This window comes from Corvus cornix, chromosome 4 (genome assembly GCF_000738735.6).
Source record: "Corvus cornix cornix isolate S_Up_H32 chromosome 4, ASM73873v5, whole genome shotgun sequence".
Lineage (NCBI taxonomy): Eukaryota > Metazoa > Chordata > Aves > Passeriformes > Corvidae > Corvus > Corvus cornix.
This window is the reverse complement of record NC_046334.1, coordinates 32,469,544-32,482,740: the sequence shown is the minus strand read 5'-3', so window position 1 is coordinate 32,482,740 and position 13,197 is coordinate 32,469,544. Positions and strand designations below refer to the sequence as shown.

General features: G+C 45.9%; 1 protein-coding gene across 1 annotated transcript; it reads right to left on the bottom strand.

The window, feature by feature from the left end:
* Positions 1-8,054: 8,054 nt before the first annotated feature.
* LOC104697081 (alcohol dehydrogenase 1-like) lies at positions 8,055-12,914 on the bottom strand. The gene is made up of 9 exons (XM_010411658.3): positions 12,724-12,914; positions 11,706-11,807; positions 11,360-11,501; positions 10,306-10,393; positions 9,974-10,193; positions 9,582-9,842; positions 9,166-9,301; positions 8,722-8,860; positions 8,055-8,303 (listed from the first exon to the last, which is right to left on the bottom strand). Exons 1-9 carry the CDS (start codon positions 12,739-12,741, stop codon positions 8,279-8,281), a joined length of 1,131 nt encoding a protein of 376 aa, XP_010409960.1. The 5' UTR covers positions 12,742-12,914; the 3' UTR covers positions 8,055-8,278.
* Between the last annotated feature and the right edge of the window lie 283 nt (positions 12,915-13,197).

Below are 13,197 nucleotides of genomic sequence, written 5' to 3'. Positions count from 1 at the left end.
GGGGGCGCGCTGGGTCGGTCACAAGCGTTTTATAGCGCTTTTCTTCCCGCAGACTGCGGTGCGGGCCAAGGTCTCTGTGTTTCCTGAGGGCGCCCGCAGTGTTGCCTTGCGGTGCGGCTGGGTTAGTGGCTGCTGAGGGCTGCACCAGCGTCTTCCATCCCGGCCCCTTTAGTCCGGCAGGGAGATGGACTTTACTGTACCTCCGAGGGAGCAGGCCCGCTGTCCAGGCTGATGGGCCTGTTCCTGCCGGCACCAGGTTGCCCAGATTCCTTCCCAACTAACGGGACGCCACGGCCTCCTCTGCGCCGCTCGCTGAGGGCTGCGGCAGCGCCTGCATGGGCCGGCCTTCCCCATGCGGGGGAATCCCGCCCTGCCTCCCGTTCTGGAGGTGCTTGGTACCGCCTGTGTCTCACCTGGACACAGGGGGAAGCTGACCGTGTCTTCAGAGCATGTCCTTGGTGCCTGAATCTGTTCTTCGCTGGCTAAACTGCAGTGGTGGAGGTTTTACTGGGCGACAGAGTGCTTCAGACTGGGTGAAGTCAGCTCCCTGCCAGGGTAGGTGAAGGGATCTGCAGCAGGATGGAAGTTTTGACTGGCCCTCTTGACATTCCATCTGGCGGCCTTTGAAGCAAAGGGGCCATTGCTACAAGATGGTGTCAGGAAAATTAATGCACAAACACTAGAGGTTTACATCCAAAACGGAGACAGAGGAGTCCTGTTACTTTATTCGAATAAAGGGAGATGCCGTGGGGTATTCCCCTGGGGTCTCTCAAATTGTTAGAGGACGCAGCTTCCTTTTTATCCTAATTTCTCGGCTGCATTTCCCTCTGTCTTTCCCCATTGGCTGAGGTACTTGAGAGGTACAGACTCCCCAAATCGCCTAATACAGACCCCCTTCTAATGTATAGCCCCCTTTTTCTTTTCCTATGAAATTTATGGTTCTTCCTATTGCTTCTTTCATCTCTCAGTGTCTATCTTTACCTATCAGCAAACCCACAGTTTGTTTGTAAAGACAAATCTATCTCATTCCTTTCAATGGGATCATTAACCTGCTTGTGATGTTTCATTTTCTGAAAAACCTTTTTTCTCCAGGCAGGGTAGGAAGGGCTTCTTGTGAGGTCTGCAGACATGATTGTGTAAGTTGAGGGGAACAGTGCTGCCATGAGCCATTGAGATTTTCCATGAGAGGTGCTGGTGCCTGAGGAACTGCAGGGTATAACTAAGTCCCCCTCAGTAAGAAAGGGAACTTTTATTTTCCAGTGATACGCTAACAAAAGCTTAGCAAATACCACAGATGGACAACAGCACCAGCACGTGGAAAATTAATAACATGACATAAGCAACTATGGCATTTAGTAAATAACATAAAAGTAACATAACATTTAATAACAAAACTAAAATGACAAACTAAATCTGTAGGGTCAGGAAAGCTGACACAGAGCTGGAAGGTAATTTGGCCGGTGAGGGTGCTATATAGTTTCACACCTTATTGCTGAAATCAAAGCAGGCCTTGTCCATTTCCTTGGTTAAATTCAGCTCTGCCAACATCTCCTGTGAATTTCATGCTCTTGGCCACCCCTGGATTGTCAGTGCTTCCAAAAAGTCTCCAAACAGTTTATGTTTAGCTAAACTCCACAGATGCTCCACTTCTTTAGTATTTGACATCCTGGACATTGCAGGCACTGATTCTGGTAGACAAAGGGACAGACACATAAACCAGACCTCTTTAACACTCGTTTTCCAATTTCAGAGACTAAAGGGATTGTTTATTTTTTCATCTTCCCTTCCCTTGAAGTTTTCTGATGCTGCCTCCAGTGTTGCTGTGTACTTCTGGAAGCCTCTGGACATGGTAAGTGGTTTTGCAACTTTCTTTCTGTTCTGAGCACCATGCAAGTAAATCAAGTTACCACTCCACGCTCTTGACTGAGCTATCTAGTCTTTGTCACATGTTTCAGGTTTATGTACATAAGTTCTGTAGGTGAGGACTTCCATTGCTGCTCTGGATTTTACATTGGGTTGGTTTTGGTGTTGTTCTAGCAGGTGTTACGTGTTAATTGGGAACATCAATTTAGGTTGGGAAAAGAGGAGAGCTTGGAAGCACTGTGAGCATGTGAGGGGAGACAAAGTCCAAAACAACTAGGGATCTGTATTACCTTTTTTTTTTTTTTTTTTTTTAATTGTACTATTGTGCCTACCCTGGAGGCATTAGTTTTTTAGTGAGCATTTTTCTGTACCTTAGTTTAACTTCGAAGCACAAGTGTGGGGCAAGAAATCACTTGCAAGCTTGGCAGGCAGTGTATGCTGAATGAAGATGCGAGTGATCTGCCAGGGTGCCCATCCTGAAGCAGCCTGAGTGCCAGTGACAGAAGCTGGCTGTGTGCCTCCATCAGAATGAGGAGCTGGTGGTTTGGCACTGGAACTGCTGGCTGCAACCTCACACGCTGGTGAACAGATTGGCAAGGCACAGGGATGCTGGAGCAGACTGACGAGTCTACCCAGAGGCAAAACTGAAATGCATTCATACAAATGTTTCCTGGTTTGTTTTCTCCAAGCAAATATGATCCTAGATTGACTCACAGGTAATTTTCCTCCTATTAATACTATAACTTTTCCAAATAAAAGCAGTAGTTTTGATAGAAATATTTCATTAGAGCAACCCTGTTAAAGCTGGGATAACCTATGCACTAGTTACAGCAGTGGATGCTTGAGTATAACCCTCTTTTTGTGGGGCATTGCTCTCAAAACCATCCTTTTGAATTCTGATTTAAGTTTCCCACATTTTCCTGTGAAGTACTGGAGGATAATACTTGCTTAGCATAAAAAAAAGCTAGAAAATCTCGTCATTCTTCAAGTTAGCATCAATTAATTTTTATAAAGTATAAATATAGCTGGTTAAAAATAGAAACATTTAAAAAATCAGAATTGTTTTAATTCAGAATCACAGAATCAATTAGGTTGGAAAAGACCTCCCCGATCGTTGAGTCCAAGCTTTGACCGAACACCACCATGTGTAACCAGATCATGGCACTGAGTGCCACTTCCAGTCTTTCCATAGACACCTCCAGAGATGGTGGCTCCACCACTTCCCTGGGCAATCCATTCCAATGTTTAATCACTCCTTCTGTGAAGAAATTCCTCCTAATGTCCAACCAAAACCTGACCTGACGCAGCTTGAGATTATGTCCAAAAATGCTCAAAGCTTGTTTGTATTTCTTTGGATAATTCTTAGGTAATTAAAATGTTCTGGTTTTGTAAACATAAATATAAATTTAATTATTTTCCAGCAATTCAAGAAATGGTTAGTTCCACAGGAAAAACTTTAGGAATAATTTCACTAATTAATCCTAGTATAATTCTAAAGTATACTAGAGTAAAATAACTTTTCAAAACAAATTTGATGTAATCAAAATAAGTGTGAAAGTGACCATGACAGTTTTGTAGTAGAGACACATGAAGCTGGGATACTGAAAGATTTTTAGTATTTTAGATATGGAAATAAGTAATTTGGGGAGTTTTGTGATTAAATTCTAAGGTATCTGCATTCATTGAAAACCAAATAAAACACAAAAAGCTGATCTAATATGTGCTGATTTTAATATGTTAGTATTGAACTACCTATGCAAGGGAAATCTGAAAGACGAAAGTGGAGAAAGGTTTATGCTGGCACCTCCTTCTTTGCACTTTGGCAGCATTTTCTTCTGGTTTGTAGAAATGTCTTTGCTTTCAAATGGAATTATTTGACCAGCTGCGGAACAAGTGATATTTTAGGAATTAAGCAGAGTTTGAGGAGCTCTCTAATTATCTGCTGAATTTGAAGTCCTGCCCAGTTAGTGATTGTTGTCAAAGGGGCAGGAGGATCTCCGAGATCCCAGGCAGCATGCCTGGAGAGCAGGGACAGGTGACCACCAGGTGGCCCTGTTATAGTGGAGAGCTCCTCAGTGCTCAGAAGGGCTTACACAGTTTTCCACGTAGCAACAGTTCAAAATAATTGGTAAAGTGCAAATTATCATTTACTGTAGGCAGAGGTTTTTTATTGTCATCATTTTTTTTTTCATCTAGGTTTAGATTTTTTCCAAAAAGGAATATTATTTTTTGTTCCAATCCCACACAGATTCATTTATGTGTTTATATTTATTAGACAGATATTTGGCAAATTGATTACTTTTTTTGAGACTTGTCACTTGTATAAAATTAAGACTGTGCAGATGTATATGCAGTATTAGGGAAACATTGTTTATTGGAAGGAACTTCTCAGAGTTTTCTTAGCAAGGAAGTGCTGGAACTCAATTAATTAACATTTATTAAATTATTTTGGTGTTAACTCATTACCGGCACTTTTATTGTCTTATGTTTAAAAAGTAGTTAAGAGAATTATAGCTAACTACTTTTATGTCATGGCAGAGTGATATGTGCAGAAGTTACTAAAAATTGGCAGACAGGATGGGATTTGTTTACCTTTGATAACTCATTTGTGTGCTCATGATATTCTGTGTAATTGCTGATTGTGCTGAGGGGTATCCAGAGGTTCAAAGGGCTGTGGGCTGGGATAAAAGTCACTCAAAAGAGGTCAAAAGGCATCATAGTTCAGCACTGAAAGAAGGATCTGTTTAGCAGAATGACCATCTTTGAGTGACAATCCTGTTCTTTGGGGGAAGATTTTTCAGAGTTGTACTGTAATACTCTGTGGGACTTGGTGCTGAAAATATATTAAAAGTACAAGAGCGTTTGCCAAAATGAAACCACATCCATGTATGCTGTAAAGTGTTACATCATAATAAGAAAGTTATCTACTGCTTTATATAATAGACTTCAGAGCAGCAGGGGTGGTTTCCCTGCTGGGCTGTGCTTGAGGCTGCAGCACTCACCCAGCTGAGATGGGGCCAGAGAGGAGAGGGCCCAGCTCACTGAGGAGGGTGAACGTGGGAGGCAGCAGCAGTGGACGGGCAAAGGCTGTTGGTCACCGCTGAGACCAAGGGTGTGGTGGCAGGGCCTGTAGGGTGAGGGGGAGCACCTCCTGTCCTGTGGGACCTCTGCTGATTGAATGCCCTGTATGGGATGAGGTTGACAGAAACTCTTTGTTAGTAAAAGTGTTTTCTTGGGAGAGACATCCTTCTATGCCTTGTCCAGGCACAGGCGGACCAGCAGAGACAACAGCACAGGTGAGTGCCTCATTCTTGTAACCTGCTTCCTAGACAGCATTCCATGCCTATGGCTTATGATTTCATCTCACACAGAAGGACATAAATGTGCTACATGTACTGGTATCTCATGGTGCTTAGGACATGTCTAGTATCCGCTGCTGAGTGTATAACCCGTACAACAGTTGTAAAAACATCTTTCCAATGTGTACTACTATTTCTCCTCAAGACATGTATGTGATGCTCTAGTCCATCAAACTTGCACAGCCACCGTTGATGTGAAGACAACATAGATTTCAGAATTGCTGTCTGCCCTGCTTGCAGTTGTGAAGTGCCACGGAAGGCTGGCACCTCTGCAAAACATTCAAAATGTATGTACCTGTTGCAGGGAGTTGATACTGACATCCTGTCGCTGTGCAGCTTTGTGTATATTTCAGACATGAGGTGGTGGTTGTTTTTTTTTCTTATCCATGTAGTAGAGAGAAAATAAGATCAAACTTGTATGTCAGCAGGCATGGATTTAATGATTAACTTTTTAATGGCAGATCCTGTCTATCTACGTTCTAGAATATGGCTTGCTGTACATATTCATGTATTCTATCCTGACTTGCTGTATGTATTCATGTATTTTACGAGTTTCAAGAGCTGATCTGTGAGGTCAGATGTTCAGATGTTTGTACAGACAGGCACAGACCTCAAGGTGTCTGTCTGCATCTTGGTAGTCAGTTTTCTGTCCCTCTGTTTATGTTTGGGTTGTTTGCTGTCTATATCAAAGAGGTGGAAAAATGGAAGAATATTTGACAGAAATCTCTGTGGAATAGACTCTGAAATTCACTTATGAGGGCTAAGCACAAATCTTATCTTTTCCCCTGCCTGCAGCAGTTCCAAGGCTTCAATAATTTTTAATTAAAAGACAAAGGCAGGCTTTAATGACTTTATTAATAGCTCAGCATTAAATAGTTGTCCAGAGTGTAACTGGCACCTGTTTCAGAGAAGATTTTGGCATTCCACTGTGAAGAACAAACTAGATCATATCCTAGCAGGTGTGGCTTTGCATTTGTTAGCAGGACTAATAATTTGCTATTCTACAAGATGCCCTGTTGCTTGGATTTCCATTAGGACAGAAATATTGTGTAGCTCCTAGAAAAGGATAGCAGAATGAGGCAAATGAGGTAAGGAAAGTGAGAGTTAGATCCACCTTGATATATTGCACATAGCAGAGATGTAACAAAAATACTGATAAAGGTCTGTTAAAATGAACAATTGATTCTGTTCACCCTAAGGAAGGAGAATGGCTGAGGGAAAAAAATGTTAAAATAGAGAACAGGACTCTAAAAAAAATGGCTGATTTTCAGTGCCTGCTATCACAGAATGATGGAATATCTCAACTTGTGCTCAGAATGAATTTCACTGCCAGACCAGCTGTGATCGTAGTATCTCCTACAGAATTTCACTCTGCAATGTAAGGAGGAATTTTGCTTTGTAGTTTCTGACAGCCTAGGTATAGCACCTCTAGCACCCACATTTGTGTGGTGGGACATAAATGCACATGTAATGTCTCTTCCCAGTTCCAGTCTGTAAATTTCTCTGAGGTTGTTCCAAGATCAAAACTAGACCATGAGAAAAGCCACCAGTCTAAGATCAGGATCTAAAGAGGACAAACGTGAATCAAAGCAGGAAAAATTAGGAGAAAATGATGCAAAGCAAAGTGATAAGAAATCCTCCTGCTTAAATGAAAGATGTTGGAGTGACAGGTTTTGCATTGGGATAATTTCATTGTAGCAAAACACATTGTGGTCCTGAGAGCAAGACCAGAGAGCAGCAGCAGGGGTGGGTTCCCTTCTGGGCTTTGGGTGGGGCTGCAGCATTCACCCAGCTGAGATGGGGCCAAGACGGCCACCAGCCACTGTGCGCACGAGATCCTCTCTGTTGACAAGCAGCAGGTCAAGGAAGGACAGCATCTTTCTGAGTTGGTTCCCTAAAGCTGTCATCCATGTTTCTTAGGAGTCTTTTGACCTGGGTTGTACCACCTGTGTGATGCTCCCAGTTAGTGTCTGGCAAATTGAAGTCCCCCATAAGGACAAGGGCAGTGGACTTGGATGCCTCCCTTAGTTACTCAAAGAATAATTGATTGGCATCATCGTCCTGTCCATACGTCTGCAGTGACAGCCACAGTGACATCCACATAATATTTGTTTGCCCCTTGACTCTCACCCAGAGGCTTTTAACTGTGCCTTTGCCAACTGAGAGCTCCATACATTCCAACCTATTCTATTACATATAGTGGCACCCCCCTGCCTCTTCAGCCCTGCCTTTGCCTCCTGGAGAGCCTGTAACCATCCAACTTCAGTGACAGGACTTGTCCCACCAGGTTTCACTTATGCCAATGATATCAAGTCTCTGGGACTGGGCAAAAGCTTCCAGGTCATCATTGTTTGTTCCTCAAGCTGCCTTCATTGTTACAGAAATGTTTCCACGTGTGGTACTTTGTAGCCAAGACTTGTGCAGCAGATTGAGTGATCCCATTAGTGCTCGTTTCCTCAAGTTTTGGTGCACAATCCCACTGTTCATCACTGGCCAGCCTTGTATTTTCCCTTTCCCCTTTCCAGACTAAATTCTGTCAAATAGCCCTGCTAGCTCCTGTGCTAGAACTCCTTTTCCCTTCTGAGAAAGGCTCATCCTGTCAGGTGTCAGTAGACCAGGTATTGAATAGATCATTCCACATTCAAAAAACCCAACATTTTTTTGCTTACACCAGCCTCGGAGCCATGCATTGACCTGATGGATCTGCCTATTCCTCCCAGTATAATTGCTTGTTACTGATAGGATCAAGGAAATCACTTCCTGTGTTCCTGATCCATCAACCAATCGTCCCAAGGCCCTGGAGTCTCTGTTGATTGAGTGCACTGCATGGGATGAGTTTGATGGAAAACCTTTATTAGTGAAAGTGTTTTCTTGGGAGAGACATCCTTCTGGGTCTTGTCCAGGCACAGGAGGATCAGCAGCAGCACCAGCACAGGTGAGTTCCTCATTCTTGTCTCCTTGTGCCCCACAAGGTGAGGTGCTGGTTGAGAAGGGCCTGGGCCAGGAGAGCATCTGCTGCACTGGTCCCTCTGCTCAGCTTCCCACAACTGTGTCCTTCAGAAGAGCAGGACACTGCGGATGCTGAAAAGTGGAAGGGAAGGGAGGGTTTGCTGCAGCTCAGGAGCAGGCTCAGTGGGGCAGGCAGGTGTGCCTGGGAACCCCTGGCCACCTTCTTTGTCATCCAGCCTCTTCCTAACGGAGCTGCACGAGATGTGCAGCAGCGGGGCAGCCTTCAGATCCTTGCTGAGGGGAACCCCTCAGGGGATAAGGCCACTGGATCTGTGCCGAGCTGAACCATGAGCAGGAGGGTTCCCTGTGCTGAACGTGGCCTCTTCCCTCTGGGCTATGGCAGATCTTGCCAACACTCAGCTGTGAGGCCCTGCTTCCTCAAAGGCTCAGGTGCTCTTTGGGAAGCCAGTGTTGCATGCTCTGCCTGTTGGAATTTTAGGAGGAGGTGTTCAGGTTTGCTGAACCTGGCTCCTGCTGGCCAGGGTCTCACCTTTTGCCTGCACGTAACAACTCAAATCCCTCGTTCACTCTAGCGAATGGCAGCGTGTGTGTGATCAGCAAGTCTGAATTGAATTTCTTCTCCAAATAGCTGGAAACTAATTTGGGGAGGCATTCTCTCATCTTCCAGCCTAGAAACAGGAGAAAGCGGCTGCATGAATAATGGGAGAAAGGCTGTTTTGGTAAGGTAGTGTTACAGTGAGGGTCAGGACTGGTGCCAGTCCCTTGTGAGAGACTTTCTGCTCTTTTGGATGAGTGAGGTCCCGTGTGAAAGAAGCAGAGGTTTATTTTCATGTGTAATGCTAATGTTTAATCTGGTGGAAATGCAGTGCTCCTCTTAAGTTGTCTTTTACTTGAAAACCCTCTTTACTATGATTTGTCAACCACCATGAAAAGAAAAGCTGAAATATTTGAAATGTTTTCATAAGTCTTATACCTCCCAGCACAGTCCCCTTCCAAGTACGCCCAGTCAGCAGAAGCATGGGATCAATGGATATCTCTGAACCAGAATTCAGTACCCCAACCATGATACAGACGCCAGTGCTCATATTGCAGGAAGCCAAGGCAGCAATCTGATGGGACAGAGAGGTGAATTAGAGAGAGCCCTGATGAGTTGGTTAGGAAAGTGTTCCTTTTGTGCAGTCTTCTGCCCCTCCCTGGTAATCTGAAAACACATCCCCCCTTGTGGAGCAGACCTGGAGAGCCTGGGGCCTCTTTTAAGACTTGTACACTGTTTTGTGTCACAACGATGTGCCCAGCAGTGCTGGCAGCAGGCAAGGAACTTCCCATGGTGTCCCAAGAGGAGCCTGTGATGATGTGGGAGGGAGGACAGGTGCTGAAAGTGTCACCTACCATGGTGTCCGCATGCCCGGTGACCTCAAAGGAATAGTCCACGCCATGCCCGGTCATCTCAGTGAGCACCTCCTGGATGGGCTTCTTGAAGTCTCGAGGGTTGATGCAGTCGGTGGCTCCCAGCTCTTTGGCCTTGGCAAACTTGTCCTTGTTGATGTCCACGGCAATGATGCTGGAAGCTCCAGCCTCCTTGCAGCCCATGACAACAGAGAGGCCAACTCCTCCGAGGCCGAAGACGGCACAGGTGGAGCCTGGTTTTACCTGCACAGCATGGGGCCCTGTGAGTCTCCAGTGGGAAGAGGAGCAAGAGGAGGAGGAGAAGGTTTCTTTTGCACAGGATTGATAGGGTTGCAAGGGTGGCCGTGGGGTGCTAAACACGCCTGAATACCAACCTTGGCTGTGTTGATGGCGGCCCCGTAGCCTGTGGAAAATCCACAGCCAAACAAGCAGACTTTGTCCAGAGGTGCTGCAGCATCTATCTTGGCAACGGAGTACTCTGGGACCACGGTGTATTCTGCAAAGGTGCTGACCCACATGAAGTGGTGGATCTGCTTCCCTTTGCAAGAGAAGCGGCTGGTCTTGTCGGGCAGCAGGTTTTGTGGTTCAGAGATACTGCGGGGAGATGCAAGTATTCACATTTCTTTGTGTAAAGCACTGATGGGGGTTTCAGACTTTTCATGAAGTCAATCCCATGTAGGTGTAGGGAAAGGGAAAGCAAACTCACTGGCACTTCTGGCAGAAGTTGGATTTGGGATTTAGGCAGAAGCTGCATTTCCCACACTGAGGCACGCAGAGTGGGATGACTTTGTCTCCTGCAAGAAATTGGATCTCTCTTAGGTGCCTTTTGCTCAGCAGGCCCTAAGGGCATTGCCTGTTGAATCACCCACCCCTCCTGAGCTTTCTGATGGCAGCAACCTACTGTCTTGGGGTGACCTTATGGTGTGTATCCCATATCGCTGCCTATGCCCAGAAATTAGTTTTTGTGCCTTTCTATGCCTCTAAACTGGGCCTGAGAGGGGGAAGGAAAAAACTGAGCAAAACTTTTTCAAAGCATTTTGCAGCTTGTTCAAGGTCACACACAGATAGCAATTGGTTTTCCCAGCTTCGGCAGGGGAGGGAGGAAGCACCCGGCTTGCTGCTCCCCGAACAGCTTTTTGGCCAATGGTTCAGCTGCTTTTTCTCCGGAGAGAGACTGAGAGTTGAATTTTTCCTTCCCTGGAATTTCGGATTTTTCCCCTTTTCTACTGGACTGCTTGATTGCTTTAACATCAGAGCACATTGGGAGGACTTTCCACCGGGCACAGAGGACCTGGCCCTGGGCCAAGCCCCAGCTCCGAGTAGACCAAAGGGAGGACTCTAACACTTTCCCAGGTTTTTTTTCCACAGCGACAGATTTTTTTATTTAGCATTATTTTCCTTTCCTGTGTGTTTGTTAAATAAATAGTTTTATTTCCTTCACTTTCCTTCGAGGAAAATTTTTTTTCCCCGAACCTGGTGGGGGAGGGGTGGTTGTGCCTTCTCTCAGAGGATATATTTCTAAATTTGTCCAAACTGGAACACCTACCATGAACCCTCTGCTTTCCCTGTGAGGATGAAATGCTCTAGGCCCCACTCGTGTACATGAGGAACAGATTGGGAAAGTGGACATGAGAGTCCAGTGCAGTGAGTGTGCAGTCAGGTTTTGAACCACTGACTCAGGAGCAGGGAGAAGTTTCTGAGCGCCTGGCAGAGCTTTGAGTCCTGAATCCTGGGTGTGCATTTGAGTGTGTGTTGGTTACCTGGTTTCACAGAGGTCACTCCTTCTCCAATGCTTTCCACAATCCCACCTCCTTCGTGGCCTGGGATAACTGGGAATTCCACATTAGGAAAGGAACCTGTCAAAATGTGTTCATCTGTGTGACAGATGCCTGTGGCCACAATCTGTTTGGAGAAGAAAGAGTAAATGGTGGTTTTTAGAAATAGTACAGCCTCTGTTTATCTCAGTTTGTGGAAGGATTTTCCACAGAACTACTCTGGACGGTTAAGGCCCATGGGTGGACACAGATCTCTGAGTTGTATTCAAGGTACAGCCGCAAGAAGAGCAACTCCTGCAAGGGAGAAAAAATTATTGAAATGTGTTTTTACCTTGATCCGGACTTCCCCTGCCTTTGGGGGCGCAACTTCCACCTCCTCAACAGAGAGTGGTTTTCCTGGAGCCCAGGCAACAGCAGCTCTGCACCTGATAACCTGGAAGCAACCGAGAGGATTACATTGCATGGGAACATTTGCCTTTAGCACACAATTGGGGGAAGTCATCCTGCAATCACCTGAACCCCAGGTGTTCAAACTTGGTCATCCTCAGCTGCACCTGAAAGCAAGTGATGCTGAATAAACACTGGCCTAGTTTAAGGTCTGAGGAAACCCCATTTGTGGTTTGTCACCCAAAGAGTATCAGGTATAGCCTTGGAAAATTATTGGGTTGTGATAGCTTTTGTGGATTTTTCATAACATCGCCATATGTTACTGGCCAGATTGTGCTCTCATCGGGACTGTGGACCCTACCTAGTGGAAATGTCTATGGAGAGCTTTGATGTCAGCCTTGTAAGACACTGGTCTGAAGGTGAGTGAGAGTGGTTATAGAATTGTCCCCATCTGATTGGCAACTCGATAATTCTTTTCCCTTTACCAAGGCTTGATTTGCGTGTGACATCACTCAAACCCTTCCCTGTTTAACTGAAAGCAGTTTGACATCAGCAAAATGTAGCTTGCAGCTTGAAAAGGGTATTGCCGTGGCCAAGGCTGAGTGGAGGAGGTGAGTGGCTGAAGAGGGCACCACTGAAGAGCCACGTTTGCTGCCAGAGCAGGAGCAGAGAGTAGGATTGAGCAGGAGGGTGTTTTTCAGAGCAACACAATTCCATATTTTGTCTCCTGAGCAGCTGGGCAGGACAGAGGGGGAACGCACTACCTACGGCAGGTATGGACACGTGCAGTTGTCTGAAAGCAGAAGCTGGTGAAACTCACGGGGATTTGGAAGAGCTGGGGGAGTAAGGCTGGAGGAAAGAGGGCATGCAGAGTGGTGTGCAGGCTGAGCCTTTTGCAGAGGATTTTGCCAAGAGTAGGGCACCCAGGAGGGAAAGGGAGATGGGAAGTGCGATGTCCTTACTTTTCCCGCAGTGGCCATGTGGTCTTAGCAGAGCTGTGTCCGTCGCTGTGGCAGGCTGGAGGGAAGCTGCTGCTGCCCTGTGTTGCGCTGGTTAATGTGTGTCGGATGCTGGATTCTCAGGAGCTCAGGGAGTGCTGAGGGGAGGAGCTGGATATCGACAGGGAGACAGATGGGGGCTGAAGTCCTCCAGGGAGGCTTTTATCAGTGACCCTGCCCTTGGGCTGTTCTCTGCCCTCCCTGCCTGAAAAGCTCAGAGAGCTCAGAAAGACTTTTTTTCCCTCCAATTGCTTCTGGTGGATGTGGAGGGAGGAGACTTGCGTCACTACTGGGGTTTCCTCAGAGTCCCCTTTTTGCCATATTGGAGCATTTGACCTGGTGGCCATTCACACCACAATATTTGCAAAGGGATTAAAAATTAAAAAAAAATAACAGAACCAAAGGCAGTGAAGACGTGGTGTGGTGGACAAACCCACA